This window comes from Pipistrellus hanaki (genome assembly GCF_964339955.1).
Source record: "Pipistrellus hanaki genome assembly, chromosome: 9".
Lineage (NCBI taxonomy): Eukaryota > Metazoa > Chordata > Mammalia > Chiroptera > Vespertilionidae > Pipistrellus > Pipistrellus hanaki.
Genome location: NC_140511.1, coordinates 43,626,887 through 43,645,581, shown reverse-complemented (window position 1 = coordinate 43,645,581; position 18,695 = coordinate 43,626,887). Strand labels below are relative to the sequence as shown.

Below are 18,695 nucleotides of genomic sequence, written 5' to 3'. Positions count from 1 at the left end.
ACTGGGTGGGCAGGGGAAGGAAGAGGGAGAGAACCATATATAGGAAGGTACTCTGACCAACTGAGCCTTACCGGCCAGGACCAGAGCCTATCTTTGATTGGCTATTGCCAGATTCAGGGAGTCTAGGGTTTTTGGGCTAGCAGGAGTGGCAAGGTCTCCATGACCTGAAGATCAGGCCTAGGTCCCAGCCCTTACCTTTTTGGCATCTTTGTGCATGTATTTGGCTGTCTGCTTGGCCAGCTCTGTTTTCCCTAGTGAGAAAGAAGGGAGAGGAACTGGGTTAGGATCAGATAACTATCTCTTGGAATGAAATATTAGAAAAGTATGAACACTGAAAATAATGTTTTATGGATGGAAACGTTGAGTCTTAGAGAGGGTCAGTGACTCTTCCAAAGTCACCAAAGGAATTAAAAGTGAATGAAGTTGGGACCAGAATCAAAGTCTGAACTGCACCTTGATTTTCAGAATCAAAGTCTGAACTGCACCTTGATTTTTCAGTGGATGGGGATTTTTCTCCATAGCAACATCCTAAGAGTGGGAGGTTGACTCATAATTCAGAGCCAACTTGTCCTTTGAAGCTCAGCACATACCTTGCTCCTCCAGGAGCACCCTGCCTCCTGGCTCACTGCACTGCATGCTCTCTAGACACCCACGATCTTGCCATCCTACAGGCCTGGAGCCACAGACCAACTAGAGATAGGGAGGGCATCTCTCCTTGGCTTCACAGACTTTGTAATATAAAGAAAGAATGACACTACCAAAGTGGTGGCTCTGAAGGGCCGTTTGGTAGATGACTTTGGAAGTCACTGTCTAGATAGAAAGTCAAGTTCTACAGTATCATGGTGAGGTGGTGGTAACCTTTTTGGAGCCTATATCTGAGGGAGAGGTAAGCCCACAAAAATGCTGAGGGAAAGAGGCAGCAACAAAATGCATGTAATTCCCCATCAAGTCAACACAGAAGGTGGTGGAGCTGGAGAGTCTGTGAGGGCAGAGAGTGAGGGGTGAGAATGCCTTAGCCTAACTGGTTAGAAAAATACCCAACCCATTTTACTATAGCCAGTTTTGCTATGCACCTAGCACTGTATTGGTCTTCAGGGACTTTCTTTAGATTCCTAGCAGGTTATGTCTCAGGTTATATTGAATAAGATTGATGTGCTGGGCAGTGGAGCTGGTTTAATTGTACCCAAAGGCCAGCCTCAGGGGATGCAGAGTGGTTGGAGCAGGGCTACGAAGAGCCTGGCCCTCCAGGTGCATTAGACCCTGCACCCAGGCTTCCAGAGGGAGGGGCATCCTTCCAGCTATTCCTGCTGTGACAGATGACCCTCTTGCTGGCTCTGTAATTTGGAGGCAGTTGTATGGGGAGCTGGAGTTGAACTAGAGGTGGGTGGCCTGACCCTGGCCCACGGCAGCTGAGGCTCCCCACGCTCCTCTTCCCCCCAGCTGATCTGCTCCCATTACCTATTCCAGATGATCCCAGGAAGAGGAAAACCAGAGGGTGTTCTTCGTCATACCAGCCATTCTCCTTCCTCCGGATCGCTAGGGCCAACACACAAGACAGGGGATGGGGAGGGAGGCAGATAAATCAATGACACAAAAGGCAGGATAATTATCACTAAGTATACAATATGTTTTACTGCTCTGCGCCCACTCAAAGTCCTCACTACCATTAGTGCTGCCTAATCTGATTAGCTAGCAAGGCCCCTAGAGATACCTAATCAGGTTAGCATGGATTTGGAAAGCTGCCCAGAGCAGATTTCGGATAAAGTTTTCCAGGATGAGCACTCAGCGTTGCCAGGGAAACTGAAAGGCGGGTGAATGGAGGTGAAGGGGGCTGGGGGTTGGTGAAAGAGAATTTGAGAGGAACTTTAGCTCTTAGCTGGTTACCCATCTACTTAACCACTTAACCAGGGAGACGCAGCCTGCCTCCAACGCAAATGGGAGAGGCAGAAGCCCACAGCAGGCCCCTGGGGATATGGGGGTGTGAGCTCTGGACTCTTTCCCATTTGGGAAAACCAAGGTCTGGTCTGCTGTCTGGAAATACAGTCAAATGCACTTTCTGGAAGCCAGTTAAGTAGCAGAGCTCAGGGCATGAAAGGGTGAGCCATTTGGTTAACATCTCCACTAACCATGCCTCCAGGGGTTTGGGGGTGGACAGAGATGGGGGAATGGGATAGATCTGTACTCGGTTCCTTAGGGGAGCAGCTCTGCTAGAACCAGACCTGATCTCTCCTCTCCAGGAGGAAGTATATAATGAAGGGCTGTGCATTTAAGGTAAGGAAGTTACATGCCCAAGTACAGAGTGGAAGAATCAGACTCGGAAGCATCCTCAAGTATAAAAGCAGGGGGCAGAACTATCAGAAGATGAACCATTATTGAACATACTATCTACTAGGCACAGTTGGAAAAATCACTAACATTTTATTACTCACAACCTACATAAAGAATTTCCACAAATGCCCAGCTGGGTTGGTTCCGTGGTTGAGAGTCTACCTCTGAACCTCGAGGTGACAGTTCGGTTCCCATGCACAGGTCGTGGACTCAATCCTCAGCGTGGGGCATCCAGGAGGCAGCCGCCAATGATTCTCTCTCATCTTTGATGTTTCTATCTCTCTCTCCCTCTCACTTTCTCTATGAAATCAATAAAAAATATATTTTCAAGGAAAAAAAAAAAAAAGAATTTCCAAGAGGAAATTCTCAGCTCCATTATTTGAACAGGAAACTGAGGCAATAGAAAAAGAAATTTGCCTATGTTACACAACTAGATTACTAGTTGACTGGCAGAGATGGAAGACTTGCTTCTTTCTCTAAACTGGTCCTTTTGTGTCACATAGAGCTGCTTAAAAAGGCAAGCATCACTTTGGGTTACATTAATGGTTACATGGCACTCAGAGCAGGAGGGGACAGAGCACTATGCAATGTCAAGGTCAGTTTGCAGATGGAACAGCATGTATGTTCTGGTTCCCAGAGAGTCCGGGGGAGATTAGCAAAGGAATATATGTCAGAGGACAAGGCCCAGAAACTAAGTCAACTAAAAAAAGAGTTGATGGCCTTAGGGATGTGTCTGCCAGTCTTGAGGTGTAAAGATCCTAAATACTATATTGTGTGGTATGATCCATATGGTTGGGTTTCAAAGAAGTGGCTGTAGCTGAAACTGGTTTGGCTCAGTGGATAGAGCATTAGTCTGCAGACTGAAAGGTCCTAGGTTCGATTCTGGTCAAGGGCATGTATATTGGTTGCTGGCACATCCTTGATAGCAGGTGTGCAAAACATCTCATCGATGTTTCTAGCTCTCTATCCCTCTCCCTTTCTCTCTGTAAAAAATCAATAAAATATATTAAAGAAAAAAGAAGAAGAAGAAGAAGAAGAAGAAGAAGAAGAAGAAGAAGAAGAAGAAGAAGAAGAAGAAGAAGAAGAAGAAGAAGAAGAAGAAGAAGAAGAAGAAGAAGAAGAAGAAGAAGAAGAAGAAGAAGAAGAAGAAGAAGAAGAAGAAGAAGAAGAAGAAGAAGAAGAAGAAGAAGAAGAAGAAGAAGAAGAAGAAGAAGAAGAAGAAGAAGAAGAAGAAGAAGAAGAAGAAGAAGAAGAGGCTGCAGAAGCCAAGGAAGGCTTCTGGAGAAGTGGGACTGATGATGTACTATGGAGGCTGGGTAGGATCTCGAGAGCAAAGGTGGCCAGCATGACAGAAGTAGAGAGACAGGAACACACATGAGAGGGTGGATGGGATTAGATTACAAAGGTCTCAAATAGTAGGAGCTCAGGTCCATGCTGTGGTCTTTATTTTTTATGCTGTGGTCATATTTAGGCCAATCTCTAATGCTGCTACTTCAAATACTTGGTAGTTCTGGCCTCAGCAGAAATAGGGGGAAACTGTGTGACTCATGGACATCAGACTGGCCACTTTGCCTGCCTGGGAGCTGCTCCCTGAAAAATGCTGAGGGGCCCGAGAAAACGTCAGCCAACCTTTTTCCTGGGCCAGGTCCAAGGCATCACTAAACTAACAGGCCTGGTGTTCTGTAAGGCCTGGCTCTCTGGGGACCCCGGGGCCTCATGGGTACCTGAAGTCTGAGGATGAAGGGGAGAAGGCCAAGCCTACTGAGAGAGAGTCCCCAGGTGTCCTGAATAAAACAAAAATCCAGGGGTGGGGATATTTGGAGAGGTAGAGATATTATAAAATGGCAAGGCTAGACTTTTGCAAACACTAGGTGTGGATGTCTGTTGGGATGGTGGTGAAAGGGATTATCTGAAAGGAGTCAAATTCTTCTCCAAAATGGCAGAATTGAGAATCTAGGTTGAAAAGAAGCTGAGCATAAGCTGAGTTCAGGCTTCATGGGGTATTTGGAGAGGAGGAAGTGCCCCAGTATGACTTAGGTGGCCTGGGGTGGGGGTATGGGCTCCCAGGTATCATGCACCTGAGGTTCTGATCTGGATTTCTCTTTCAGGGAAGCTGTCCAGCCCACCGAGAACTGCACACTCCAGGGCGATGCAGTTCTAACACATGGTGGAGAATGTGCAATTGGATTGTGCCTGCGGCCTTCTTTTCTCCTTCTTTTCTAATAATGCACCCGAGAGAAAGCTCTTTATAATGCCAGGCAGACCCCTGCACAGCTGTCACTGGTCAATTCTGCCAGACCCAGGGCATGAGTCTGGGGTGGACTTGATCTGGGCCCCCTGAAACAGGCGAAATGCCAACCATTAAACAATTACAACTCTGGATATTTCTAATAATATCTGAAGAGAAAAACGACCAAGCAGATGGTGTCCGACAGAATGAAAAATGGAAGCAGCTAGGAAGGACTGAGGAAGGTGGGCACCAGGAGGTGTGGTAGGCAGGGTGGCTGGGAGCCTGGAGGGTCCTGTCAGGGTGCAGGACAGAGGCTGGGACAGTCAGAGACCTGAACAGGCCCATGTAGGTTCTGGCACTTTCATTGTGAATCACTGAAGGCAGCATCTCACTCTGCTAACACTTCACAACCTTTAAAGAACTTCTGTAGACGTAACTTCACTTGAGCCTCCTTATGAACCGATGAGGCAGGGAACTCTATAGATGAGGAAATGTGTACAAAGAAGTTATGTAACCTGCTCAAGGTTACACAGGTAAATGAATGAAGATGCTGGGTTTACCCCCAGCTCTGGCTGTCTTTTGAGGAGTTGAGGGAAAGGAGTTGGCTTGCTTCAGCCAAGGATCTCCTCATACCCTTGCCTCACCTGGAGAACTGTCTGGCTCCAGCAGCCATTCAGCAAGGGTTTCATGAGCCCCTGTCCCCTGACCTCTGCTCTTGGGCATGAGATGATGCCAGGGTCCCCTTTATTGGCTGGTCTCATCCCTGCAAGCAGGACCAGTGCCAGTGCCTCCTTGCTGGGTTCTTCCTACCAGATCCCCTGCTCCTGGCCATGTCCACCACTACTGGACCATCTTAACACTTACCTGCAACAACTCTTTTTGGTGAACTCCACCAACCCACTCCTGGGGTCTGCGTTCTCTATCTGTGTTCCTCTATGGGGTGGTAGGTGGAGAAGGTAGGAGTTACAGGAACTAGTTTGGAACCTTGACTCTGCCACTTACTAGTTGATTGACTTTGAGTAAGACACTTATTCCTTTAGAACCTCATTATTTTAAATTTATAAAATGGGAATACAATACATGCTGAGTCAACCCCACATGAAGATTAAATGAGTTAATGATTATGAAAGCATTCTGTAAGTTGCAAGAAGTGAAATAAGAGTGAAAATAATGGCAGTCATAATGCAGCAGCAGAAGTAACCACTACAGCTTTGGTTATTTCATTGATATCTCTTTCCTCCTAAGAATAAGGAGAAGCAGGTATTATCTTCATTTTGCAGAAGAGGAGAATGGGCTCAGAGAGGGGCAGTGTAAGAGGTTTCATCACCTGTGCCTTCGTATCCAGGAGTGGGGTGTGCTCCGATCTCACTGTGCATTCCGTGGAGCAGGTGCCAGAGTCACATTTCCAAAGGGACGTTTGGGAATAGCCTAACAGTGGCGCAATGCTTGAGGACTAAACAAATTAATCTTTGCTCTTTCTGGAACTATACGAGGGAAAGAACAGGTACTTTACGCCCATTTTACAGAGAAGAGGGAGGCCTGGATCTAAGAGTCTCCTTTGGTTCCAAGTAGTTATTACTACCCCTGGGTGAAAAGGCTCCTGCTCTCTTCTTAATCCCTCTCTGGGAGCTTACCCATTTGTTCAGAAAATAAACTCTGCGATGGGTGCTGGGGCACCTACAAAAAACCTAAAATAAGGTCTGGGTCTTTTTTTTGTTTTGTTTTGTAAATCCTCAATTGAGTATAGCGATCCCTCCCCGCCCCCCTCCCGCCAATTGAGTTTTAGAGAGAGAGAAAGGAAGGGGAAGAGAGACACATTGATTGGTTGCCTCCTGCATGTGCCCGAACAGGGCTGAGGATCGAACTTATAACCCAGGTAGGTGCCTTTGACTGGGAATCAAACCCACAACTCTTCAGTGAGCAGCTGACATTCTAACCACTGAGAAACACTGGCCAGGGCAAGGTCTCTATTTTATTTTTAGATACACATATTTTATTTATTTATTTATTTATTTATTTATTTATTTATTTATTTATTTTAATATTTGGTCCTAAGTAATTTAAAAAATATATATTTTATTGATTTTTCACAGAGAGGAAGGGAGAGGGATAGAGAGTTAGAAACATTGATGAGAGAGAAACATCGATCAGCTGCCTCTTGCACACCCCCTACTGGGGATGTGCCCACAACCAAGGTACATGCCCTTGACCAGAATCGAACCTGGGACCTTTCAGTCCGTAGGTGGACACTCTATCCACTGAGCCAAACCAGTTAGGGTAAGGTCTGTATCTTTTAAATGAACGTGGCTATGAAAATTGTGGGAAGAGGCGATTATACCGGAAGAAAAGGAAGCAGAGGCCAGCAAGGCGGCTACTGTATCATTCAAATGTTGAGCTGGAGCAGTGGTATTAAGAACAGAGGAGAGAGGCCAGGTTTGAGATGCATGTAAGAGACAGAATGATAGAACTTGATATTTGATGAGGGAGGAAGGGGCCAACAAAAATTCCAAGTTTTATTTAGGCGGTGCTTTTACTGAGACAGGAACACAGGAGGTGGGCAGGCTGGAGGAGGGGAGTGGAGTCTAGCGCTGAATGTGCTGAACAGAGTTGCCTTTCTAAAGAGGATGGTGGGAAACAGAGGCTCTTGAACTCCCAGGAAGAGTGCCCGACAGAGCACCCTCACCTACCCCATGACCAGGAACAGCTCTGGATTCTGGAAGGAAAGCCTTGCTTTCAATGCCAAGCCTCTGGCTTATGGTATGTAGGTTGGCCCTGCTTTGGCTCCAGTGACCCTAGAAGACCAGAGAGGCCATGGGGCCTGGGCTGTGGGGCTGGTGCGTTAGCTCCACCATTTGTAAGGTGGTAACTGCGCGCCAGCCTTGCTAGAAAAGCCCTGCAGCTGGGGATCACACTGATAAATTCACTGTATTACTTTGCACAAATCAATATCCCAGCACTTACCAGGGGTTGATGTGACCGAAATTGGTTTCAGCCAATTCGAGAGGGTAATAAATGGCCATTTATCAAATCAATTCATTCTGCGGCACTTCTCTGGCTGCCCATCCTCTGGTACCCTGGGTGCCAGGGACCACCCAGCTAGTCCCTAGCACACATGTGACACTAGCCCAGAGGACCCAGGGAGGCCTGGCCTAGCCTCTACATCTGCCTCCCATTCTGCACCTCCTTCAGTCTTGAGGTCCCGAGGCACTGGCTGTGGCCTGCCAACCACAAACCCTGACCCAGAGAGTGCCTCGGGCTCTACCTGGGTGGGTAGTTGGACATTATCTGGCCATTATCACTGTGATCCCCAGCCTTAGGGCTTATAGTAAGGTGGGCACATAGTTACTGCCTTACAAATGGAGTTGATGACTTACCAGTCCCAGAAACTAGGCTCCAATGGCCTCTAGTCTTTTCTGGAGTCAGTAGGACCATTACAGGGTCAACTTACATACCACAGGACATGAAGCAGGGCCTTCCTGACCTGAGGCAGATTTAAGGTGACAGAATGGAGCTTTGGATAGAAGAAAGAACTCAGGGCAGACATTTTGACAGCCCTTCGGAGGTGAGAAGCTGAATCATCTACTCTTGCTTGGGTGCACTCAAGGGGAGGCAGATGGGTGGGCAGCAGAGCTCTGTAGGACTAGGGAAAGACACCAACCTGGGGCTGGGAGCTAAGGGTCAGTCCCAGTTTGAAGGAAACAGCTGTGGGCTTGAACTACAGAGCACGGTGCCCATCCCTAGATAGCCAACATCTTAAGGACAGGGACTAGGTTTTATTCAGTGTTGCCTGGCACACATTGGAAAGAGCATGTGCTTTAGAATCAGGCTGTCTGGATCTGCTCCCCAGTACACAGGTGAGGAACTGACGCTCAGAGAAGCTAAGTGACTGGCCTGAGTGACACAGCTGGTACCTGCTGACCTGCTATTCAAGCCCACGTTGGTTGAAGTCTTCCTATCTCAATGTCCTTCTCCTCTCCCAACTCTTACTTCTGGGAGCTTCATATCTTATGGGCTTGAAAAGCTGGTGAGAAGCAAGAGGTCAGAGGAGCAGGCAGCATGCTAGGAAAGGGCCATGTCAGAAGCAGAGGGAAAATACGATACTAGGATGGCAGCTGCAGTTCTGTCCCAAATGCACAGGAGACTACAGCAAGAGATGCTCTCTTAGATCTCTGCCTAGGTAATCTATTTCTCCTTAGGCTACTCCTTCTCTCTCCAAACCCTGAGAGCTCCCAGCATCTCCTGTCCTGCCACTTCATACACGATGTTGGCAAAGAAGTGGGAGGTTGCCACCTCTAGGGTGGTGACTGAAGGTGGAGGGCAGCTTGGTGAGGTTTGCGCCTGAGCAGTGGGGCCTTATATATTTAAAAACTTTCCCTGGCTCCTGTGTGTGCCAGCAGGCAGCCTTCTGACATCTAGCTGTGAGGCAACTCTGATCACTGGGACACTTATTTTTTTAAAGGCAACTTTATTATTATTTTTTTAATTTTAAAATGTTTTTATTGATTTCAGAAAGAGAGAGGGAGAGAGAGATAAAAACATCAATGATGAGAGGGAATCACTGATTGGCTGCCTCCTGATGGTCCCTTACTGGGGAATCGAGCCGCAACCTGGGCATGAGCCCTGAGTAGGAATCGAACCTTGGACCCGTTGGTTCATGGGTTGACGCTTAACCACTGAGCAACCCCAGCCAGGCACTAGACACTTATCTGCTGATAAGGTCGGGCCCCTGACGAGGGCTCATGGCAACCACACGAGTCCCACTGGTATGTGTGAGAATGATGGAGATCAGGCTGGGCTGTGTGTCACAGGGACAACCGCTTTCACTTTCAATTGCTCCTCTAATTGGCTTCCTAGCATTGAAAATGCCACCCCAGAATATCCCAGAGGGGCACCACAAGTTCAGCCTGATGTCTCCTTTCCCAGTGAGAACCTGGTACTTTCTTTGGCAGTTGCTGGACTGCATCTGCTGCCACCAAATACTTGGAGAGAAGAGGCAGCAACATGAGAGTGGGACTGACCAAGACACAGCGGGGCAGTTTTTAAATTTGAGCTGAGCATCAGAATCATCAGCAGGGACTGTTAAAACATAGGTTGCTGTGTTCTATCCCCAGCTTCTGATTCTATAGGTCGGGGGTGAGGCTTGAGATCTGCTTTTCTTTAAAAAAAAAAAAAAAATTTTATTGATTTTTTACAGAGAGGAAGGGAGAGAGATGAGAGCTAGAAACATCAATGAGAGAGAAACATCGACCAGCTGCCTCTTGTACACCCCCTACTGGGGATGTGCCCACAACCAAGTTACATGCCCTTGACCGGAATCGAACCTGGGACCTTTCAGTCCCCAGACCGACGCTCTATCCACTGAGCCAAACCGGTTTCAGCGAGATCTGCATTTCTAACACGTTCCCAGAGGATGTTGATGATACTGATTCAGAGACCATGCTTTGAGAGCCACTGCCTTTGGGGACGTCCCCTTTTCTAAGCTGGGCTTGGGTTCCGCTGCCCTTGCTATCACCTCAGGGAGCCATGTATCTGGGGGGAGGCCATCATCTTTAGCAGATCCTAGTCCAATATTTCTTTCCAGTGGGGTCGGCATGGGCAGGAGGGCTATTAGATTAGGGGTTATACTAGTGAGCAGTCTGACTCCCAGGGGTCAAAGTATGGGACAGAAGAGCTTCTGAGGTGAAGAAGAAAGCACTCAAGACTTGTTCAGGATGTTTTATCTAAAACTGAGGCAGTGGCAAAAACAAAAGTTCTAGTTCTGGCTCAGCTGCTACATTATTAGTGATGAACAAGCTCCCATTCCTCTCTAGGTCTGTTTCCTCACCTGAAAAATAGGGACATGGGGAACAGAGGACCAGATGAAGGTCAGAGTTAAACTGCAAACGCAGGAAAAGCAGCCTTGAGCAGTTATTTAAGTGTTCTGTGACTCAGCTTCCTCATCTGTAAAATGGGGATTTAATGGTACCAACCTCACAGTAAGGGTGGATTAAATGACAGAACACATGCAAAGAGCTTATTACAATGCCTGGCACATAGAAAAGTATGTCAAAAAGTGTTGTTACAATATGCAATACGGTTATGGTGACAGCAGATGTGCACTTCATTACTAGCACCTTCCATACTCACCTGCACCCACTGTGGCAATGGCGCTCTCCTGGCCAATGATGTGCTCCTTCAGCCGCTGCTCCAGTGGAAACCGGCGCCGCTCCTCAGCTTCGCGCTTCCGCTGCTTCTCCTGGTACTGTGGGGAGAGAGCAAAGGTGCTCAGGAGTCCAGGACCAGCAGCATCTTAGTTTTATTCTATCCCTGACCTAGGGGATAAAACACAGGCCTGGCTCCCCAGGGGTCAGGATTCACAGCTCTGGCTTATGACCCCTGGAGGCCCGTCCTCCCTCAGTCCTCCCGTTCTACCCCTCACCCATCTCCTTACCTCAGGTGGCCACTGCCCAGAGTGCTGGCCAACCCAGCTAGTAAAATAAGCACTCCTACTAAATTAACCCTTGATTCTGAAGTCTGACAGAAGACCTGGGTTTGAACCCCAGATTTATCACTTACAAAATGTGCTTATCACCTGGAGCAAGTTACTTCACCTCAGTTTTATCTTTCAATGAGGGATTAAATATGATGATATATATAATGTGCCTAGCATCATGGCTGGCATGTAGTAAGTGCTCAGCAAATATTCTTTCCACTTATTCTCTTGAAAACCTTTTTGGTTTTCAAACCAGAGCTATGAACACCTTCCACTTCAATGAAACACAATTATTCAGCAATTGCTATGTGCTGGGCCCCAGGATGGGAAGGTGAGCCGGGGAGAAGGAAGAGAACTGTGCTCTGCCCCCTGGGAGGTTCTAGTGATGCTGAATGTTTGGCATGTGCTGGCCCTGGGCGCGGTCCATTTCAGTAATGGCAGAAGCTCCTGAGCTTGGTCACACTTTGAGGAAGAAGAGGAGAGCAAGGCCTTGCCCTCAAGGAGCTCAAAGTTGGTCGGGGGAGGTGAGGCAGGGTCTGTGCACACATATTTCTCAGGTAGAACCATCCAATTTCGAAAACATGCATGCCCGTTCCTAGCCCTATGCCTTTTACTACCACCTCCTCACCACCCCCCCAAATACAAACAAAAAACCCCTCCAACTACTTGAGAACAAGTTTGTTGTACGAGCCTGTATTCTAAAGTCAGTGATGAACTCCCTGAGGGCAGGCACTATTTTCCACTCACTATTCTAGCAGAAGTCCTGGCACAGCAGAGGCACCTAGTAAATGACTGCAAAAATGAATCTGATGACAAATATACAGGAACAAACAACTAGACTGGGTGGTGTAGGAGGACAAAGAAGTGAAGGACACACAAAGTGTGGGACATTTTTTGGGTGGAGGCTTCCTGGGAGACGGGAAGCTTGCAGAAGCAGGAGTAATGGGCTAGGCGGAAGTGGTGGGATTCTGCAGAACAGGGGGGAAGGGTGAGTGCCTGGGTACCACGAGAGAGCGCTTATGGCAGCTGGGGGACAGGGGGAGAAAGCAGGTCTTGGAGTAGAGAACTCAGGAGGCTCTCTTTCCCTCAGACCTCTACAACACTGACAGGTTTCTAGAAAGCATGCTGCCAAGGTAAGGCGCTGTCACAAAAGTTGTGGTTGCAGATTGCTCTTGCGGGCAGAGTGGATGAAAAATACCTGCTGCTTGGGCAGTGTTTTCCTGTTACGGTAGTGACCTTGACAGAAGTTAAAAAAAATAAATAGCAAACAATCCAATTTTGGTTGTTGCTATCAGTCTGTAACTGAAAGCTCCCATCAGTCCTGGGGTTTCATGTGGAGCAATAATTCGGCGCCGATCCCAGTGGAGCGACGCTTGCTGGTTGGAATCCAGAGTGTCACTGTGCAGCTCCCTCAGGCGCCACATACATCACCTGGCTCTGACGACTCCAGTCATATATCTGCCTCCTCCTCCTCCCTGCCCACCCAGTCCCTCTCAGCACGCGGCCCACGAGGCTAGAAGGCTCTGATGGTGAGATATACACAGGCCAGCTGTACAGCACCAGCTAGTCCACTGGCCAGCTTACAGTCCATCAGGCAGACTGTGGAAGGAGCTCGAAGTGATGGAAACTGGTCTCCACTAGTTTGTTGGGTCTGTTTCCTCACTTCTCCTCAGTGATGGGTAACCCCACCTCTAGGCCTTTTGCTCACACTGCTCCCTCACCACAGAAGTCTCTCCACTCCCACCCACCTCCAAGTGCCTCGGTGATCTCAGCTTCAATACCGAATTGTCTAAGAACCCTCTTGTAAGGCTTCCTGCCTGCCGCAAGCCCCGTGGAGCACTTATTTGACTGAAGTAAGTGCTCCACAGGCCTCCCCGGCAGGCCTGTTTCTCTCTCTTTTCTAATCCATAAAGTTCTTAGTGACAAAGACTAAGTTGTATTCTTCTCTATAGCTCCAGCACTTAGCCCAGGGCCGGGCTCACAGGAAGAGTCAATACATGCCAACTGAAGGAGAGAACTACCATTTGTGGACTAGCTGCTGTGCGCCATGCACTGTACTCAGCATTTTATACATAGCCTACTTTTTTGTTTCCTCTATTTTATTTTATTTATTTATTATTTTTTAAAATATATTTTATTGATTTTTTTAAAAAGAGGAAGGGAGAGAGATAGAGAGCTAGAAACATCGATGAGAGAGTAACATTGACCAGCTGCCTCTTGCACACCCCCTACCGGGGATATGCCCACAACCAAGGTACATGCCCTTGACAGGAATTGAACCCGGGACCTTTCAGTCCGCAGACCAACGCTCTACCACTGAGCCAAACCAGTTTCGGCTTCCTCTATTTTATTTAAAAAAAAATTACCTTTATTGTTGAAAGTATTTCTAACATGGGGCTGGTATTCATGCCTAACTCGCAGGATCCTTGGGGATATTGGTGGAGACTAAATGAGAAAGTGTATATAAAGCACCTGGCAGAGTATCTGGTACACAGTGAATGTGTATGAGGAAATGGTATGTAAGAGATTCAAGTGGAGGAGAGCACAGTAGCTGGCACTTGGGAGGCCTTTGATAATTGCTACTTCTCCTTCACTGCAGTTTGATAACTGATTATGTAACCCAGTGCCATTGATTGATTGATTGATTGATTGGAACTCTATTTACTAAAACTCTTTAAAATAATGTAATCTGCATGGAGTTCCATACATAAAAAGAAGAGTTGCTCTGGCTCAAGTAGAAGCCAGGAGCTAAGTCCACGTGGATGCCCCCACTGCCCTGGAAGTGGCCCCTGATTCCTTCCTGAGGAACCCAGCAGGGCACAGTCCCAATACCAACAGGGTTCCGAGCACACCTTCTATGGCTCATCTCTGCCTGTCAGTTTTCCTTACGTGGTACAGACTTCCGCTATTGATCTGCGGGGCCTCATAGAACATATCTTTCTCCTTTGCTGCATGCCAAGCCTAACATGACTTTGTCACCACTTTGTTGATTTGGGTACAGTGTTCATAGCCTCTTTGTCTTCTCCAGGGAAACATTTCTACTTCCTGTAACTCTTCTTCAGAGTCATGATTTTAGGCTACCTTAGAATTCCTGTTATTTTCTTGGGCAAGAAGAAAGGGTCCTTAACTTCTATGGGGGTCAGGGTGGGGAAAGGTTACATTGTGACTTGGGTAGTTTCTCAGGGGCTTTCCAGATAGTCCTGGGAAAGAGCTAACCTATGGCCTAAATCTAAGCATGACCTGATTCTTTACCAGCCTGGAACCCTAAATATTCTGAAAAACTTTTGAAAATGCAGAATTTTGGGTAAAAATGTACAGGATACTGAGATTAAACCAGATATGTTACAGATTCATTTTCTTTTCCTAATGCTTAGCACAGACTTTGTATAAAAAAAAAAATGTACTGAATGACTTTTTAACTATATGAGCCCAGGCTTGTGAAAAGCAAGCCAGTGGAAGAACCTAGAAAAGGAAAATACTTGGTCTGCATATACTCTTCTTGGGAAAGAGGAGAGAGGAGAATGGGAGAAGGCACTTGGGGAGGGTTCCATAAATAGGGACTACTATTGTTCTTGGCTTTTTGAGGAAATGGGGAGGAAGACTACAGGGACTAAGGTCAAGGTCGTGCTTTAACAGGGCTCCACTAGGGGATGTAAGTGTAGGTGACCCAGCCTACAGAAGCAGAGGGTACTGGGCTGAGAGGCACTGAAAGAAGCCACACAGGAGCTCAGGAGTGGGGGAGTGATCATCTTCTTAATAAAAGCCATATACAATTAGCTTCAGAAGCCCTCACCTGGAGCCAGCAGCAACCAGCTCTCTATGCTGCATCTTGGCTGGATATTCACTGCCACTGGTTTCCATCACTCTTGATTTAACATGGCACCCCTCCTGGCTGTGAGTGCATTTACAGGAAAGGGCTGGGAGGCTGAGGCAAAGCCTAGTTGGGCTCACTCAGAGGTGGGGAGTTTTACAGGGAGAGGGGTATGTCAGGCACCATTACTGTTGGGCATCCCTTAGAGAAAAGGTCTGATAATGAACCTGGCAGTGTGTTCACTGAGAGGGTAGCTGGGGCGGGGGTGGCAGGCATAATGAGACCCTGGGCAAGAATGAGATAGGGATGGTGGAGGGAAGAGAAGAGAGGCCAAGCTGCAGTTTGCCGCTCATAGGAGTTCAGGGCCACAGAGCACACTGGCTGCTCACAGACTCAGCTATGCCCTATCCTCCTGGCTCCTTGACTCCAACACCAGCTCACATCATAGTTATGCTCTAAAGCTGGGGATCACAGAGAGAGCTGGGTGGGGAGGTCAACAAAAGAGATCAAGGGGCAACAGATGAGACTAGGGAGGGGAATGATGACAAGGGGAGCTCAGGCAACACAACAAAGGAGTCTAGGGGATACATAGCAGATGGAAGGAGACTGGGGAATGAAAGTTTCTTGAACTGGCTCATAAAGGACACATTCTTGTAGAGGAAGACTGGGCACAGAGCAGGCATCAGTCCCATCAGACTTGGTCATCACTGTCATCAATATCTCAGATTCCATTCTCCTCTCTTCTAGACCATCCTCCTGTTGCTGCCAGAGCAATAGTAACATGTAAATAGCTGGGTTGATCCAGAGACACGACTGGTGAGAGAAGTTAAAAGGGGCAAGTGAAAAAATGAGTTGTGTTCTTCTTAGTGCACCAAATCAGGAGGCACCTGACGCTCTGGACCCTATACCTGGTGACTTACTTTGATCACTTGGTTGAGGTGGTTGGTGCCAGGATTCTCCTCTATCATTGTCCCCTTTGTAATTAATAAATATCTTGTGGGGTAAAAATCTGAGGCAATGTAAATATTTTGTTTTTCTTCAAACTTCATTTGTTAGTTTTAGCATCTATTGGTGATCTTGCCTGACTTGGGAACAGCTGTTCTAATCTTTGCAGCCCTATGAAGTTCAGAGTATCTCATCCCTCAAAAAAACAGAGATAAAGTAAATTAAAGCAAGATCCCCTTCCTCTCTGTAAAAAATCAATAAAATATATATATGTAAAAAAAACCACGAAACAGGTTTGGCTCAGTGGATGGAGCATCGGTCTGTGGACTGAAGGGTCCCGGGTTCGATTCCTGTCAGGGGCATGTACCTTGGTTGCGGGCATATCCCCGGTGGGGGGCGTGCAAGAGGCAGCTGATCGATGACTCTCTCTCATCGATGTTTCTAACTCTCTCTCTCTCTCTCCCCCTTCCTCTCTGTAAAAAATCAATAAAATATATAAAGCAAGATCCCACTGGTAGCAAATAAATAGAGACAGAACACTAACTGTTGTAGCCTGACTCCAGCTCCTGCACTTTCATCCTGGAGATAAGACTATTCCCTGCCTTCAGGGAGTTCAGAGTCTATTCAGGGAAATGAGACTTAAAACACAAATTTCATATGTCTACTTTTAACACAGGGCTTCCTAATGAATTTATTGAAAACCAACACCAGATGGTGTTCTAGACCAAAAATGCATAATCTGAGTTGAATTATAAGGAAACCTTAGACAAACCCTAATTAAGGGACAGCCTACAAAATAATCAGTTTGTACTTGTTAGAATATCAAGGTAATGAAAGACTGAGGAACTGTTCCAGATCAAAGACTAAAGAGACGTGACAGCCGAAACCAGTTGGGCTCAGTGGTAGAGCGTCGGTCTGCGGACTGAAAGGTCCCAGGTTCGATTCTGGTCAAGGGCATGTACCTTGGTTGCGGGCACATCCCCAGTAGGGGGTGTGCAAGAGGCAGCTGGTCAATGTTTCTCTCTCATCGACGTTTCTAGCTCTCTATTTCTCTCCCTTCCTCTCTGTAAAAAATCAATAAAATATATTAAAAAAAAAAAAAAAAAAAAAAAAAGAGACATGACAACTGAATCCAACGTGGGACCCAGAATTTTCTTTACATATGTTTTTATTGATTTTGGAGAAATATCAATGAGAGAGAAATGTCAATTGGCTACTTCCTGTATGTCCCCTACTGGGGAATGAGCCTGCAACCCAGGCATATGCCAACATTAGGAATTGAACTGGTGACCTTTGGTTCATGGGTCAACGCTCAATCACTGAGCCACACCAGCTAGGCGAATTTTCTTTTCTTGTAAAGAGAATTATTGGAACAACTGGAAAAATCTGAATAATATCTGTAGATTAGTTAGGATCAATATAATGCTCTGATTTTGAGGTTGTACTGAGGTTACGTAAGAAAATGTACATGTTTTTTTGAAAATTCATATAAGTAAGGATAAAGGGGCATAAAATGTATTATTTACTCTCAAACGATTCAGAAAAGATATATAGCTCTCTCTATATATTTATACATATTTAAGTAATAAAGCAAGTGTGATAAATGTTAATGATTGGTAATCTGCAAGAAGTGTTATAGTAAATCATTGTACTCTTTTTTGAAACCATGTAAAAATAAAAGAAAAAAACCCCCAGGATAATTTTACCCTTGGGGAATGGGGAGTACTGAAAGGGAGTAGAAAGTGAGCTTCTGTGTGCTTATGATAGCTTATTTCTTGACTATTACACTAATATTATGTGTAACTTATAAAAGTATATTTCAATAAAAAGTTTTTAAAAAGTTAAAAACAAAGAAAGGACAAAGCAAAAACCTGTCCCCATAAAGCAAAGAGAGCTGTCTGACCCACAGTAAACCTGTAATGAAGGTCAGATAGTGTTTTCATCCCACAGGACCAAGCACAGGGCCAGGCACCAGCACTCAAAACGAGATACGGAGCAGGGAGCAGGCTGGGAAAGGAAGGGAAGAAATCCCTTTTCACCCCAAACCAGGAGAAACACAATCCTCCTACCCTCCTGCATACCTCACCCTTCCCTCCTGGAAAGCTTTCTTCAGCTCTGATGGGAGCACCCAGGCTCGAAGCCTTGAATGGGGGCCCAGGGGAGCATTGCATCCCAAGCTACCCCTGAAGCAAATGAAAAAATATAGACATAGGAAATGTGCTTGTGCTTCTGTCACTGGGATATGCAAATAAAATATATATGATAGGTCTATCTGCCTAATATTCCTGCCAATTCATTCTCTGGGTGTGATTAAAATGAGCAATAAATTCCTCGTGAGTCTCGGTGGAGTGAGGATCTGGGAGTAGAGATGCGGGCTGGCACCAGCACGTCCCCCTCAGCTGAATATTCATCATGGAATAGCTCCCCATATTTTTGTTTTATCTGCCATCATGTGCGCAGAGATATATTTCTACCTCTCCTTCGTCACTTAGTTAAGACATGAAAATGGTCTAAGCTTTAAGTATTAAACTCTCTATCTAGTGCAGAATAGTTCTTTATTCTGCCAAGGACTATTTGGAATTTATAACATAATTTGCGGGCCATACAAAGTTATTAACTTAAAAATTAGCCTGCTATATTTGGTCAAACGCTTAACTTACCCTTAATGCCTGGCAGGGCCAGACCAAATGATTTTGCAGGCTGGATGTTCCTGACCCCTGATCTAGTGAGATCACAGGCTACCTTCTCTAGGAAGCCTGACCTGCTCATTCTGCCTGGAGGAGACCCAGGCTTTCTTGGAGCCCCACAAAATCTGTGCAGACCCCTCCCCTAAGGCACGAGTCAGTGTGTGGGTATCAGAGCTGGGAGTCCTGGCATCTCCCCTCCTTCTCTCTCACATGGCCCCCTCA

General features: G+C 46.5%; 1 protein-coding gene across 2 annotated transcripts in view; it reads right to left on the bottom strand.

Moving 5' to 3' along the window:
- Window positions 1-18,695, bottom strand: part of CLPB (ClpB family mitochondrial disaggregase) — a 130,010-nt gene that overhangs the window by 12,466 nt on the left and 98,849 nt on the right. For both annotated transcript variants that reach the window (XM_084894193.1, XM_084894194.1), the window contains 3 exons: window positions 10,685-10,799; window positions 1,459-1,536; window positions 196-251 (listed from right to left, as the gene is read on the bottom strand). In XM_084894193.1, the coding sequence (XP_084750319.1) occupies window positions 196-251; window positions 1,459-1,536; window positions 10,685-10,799 (249 nt within the window). The remainder of the gene's footprint in view (window positions 1-195; window positions 252-1,458; window positions 1,537-10,684; window positions 10,800-18,695) is intronic.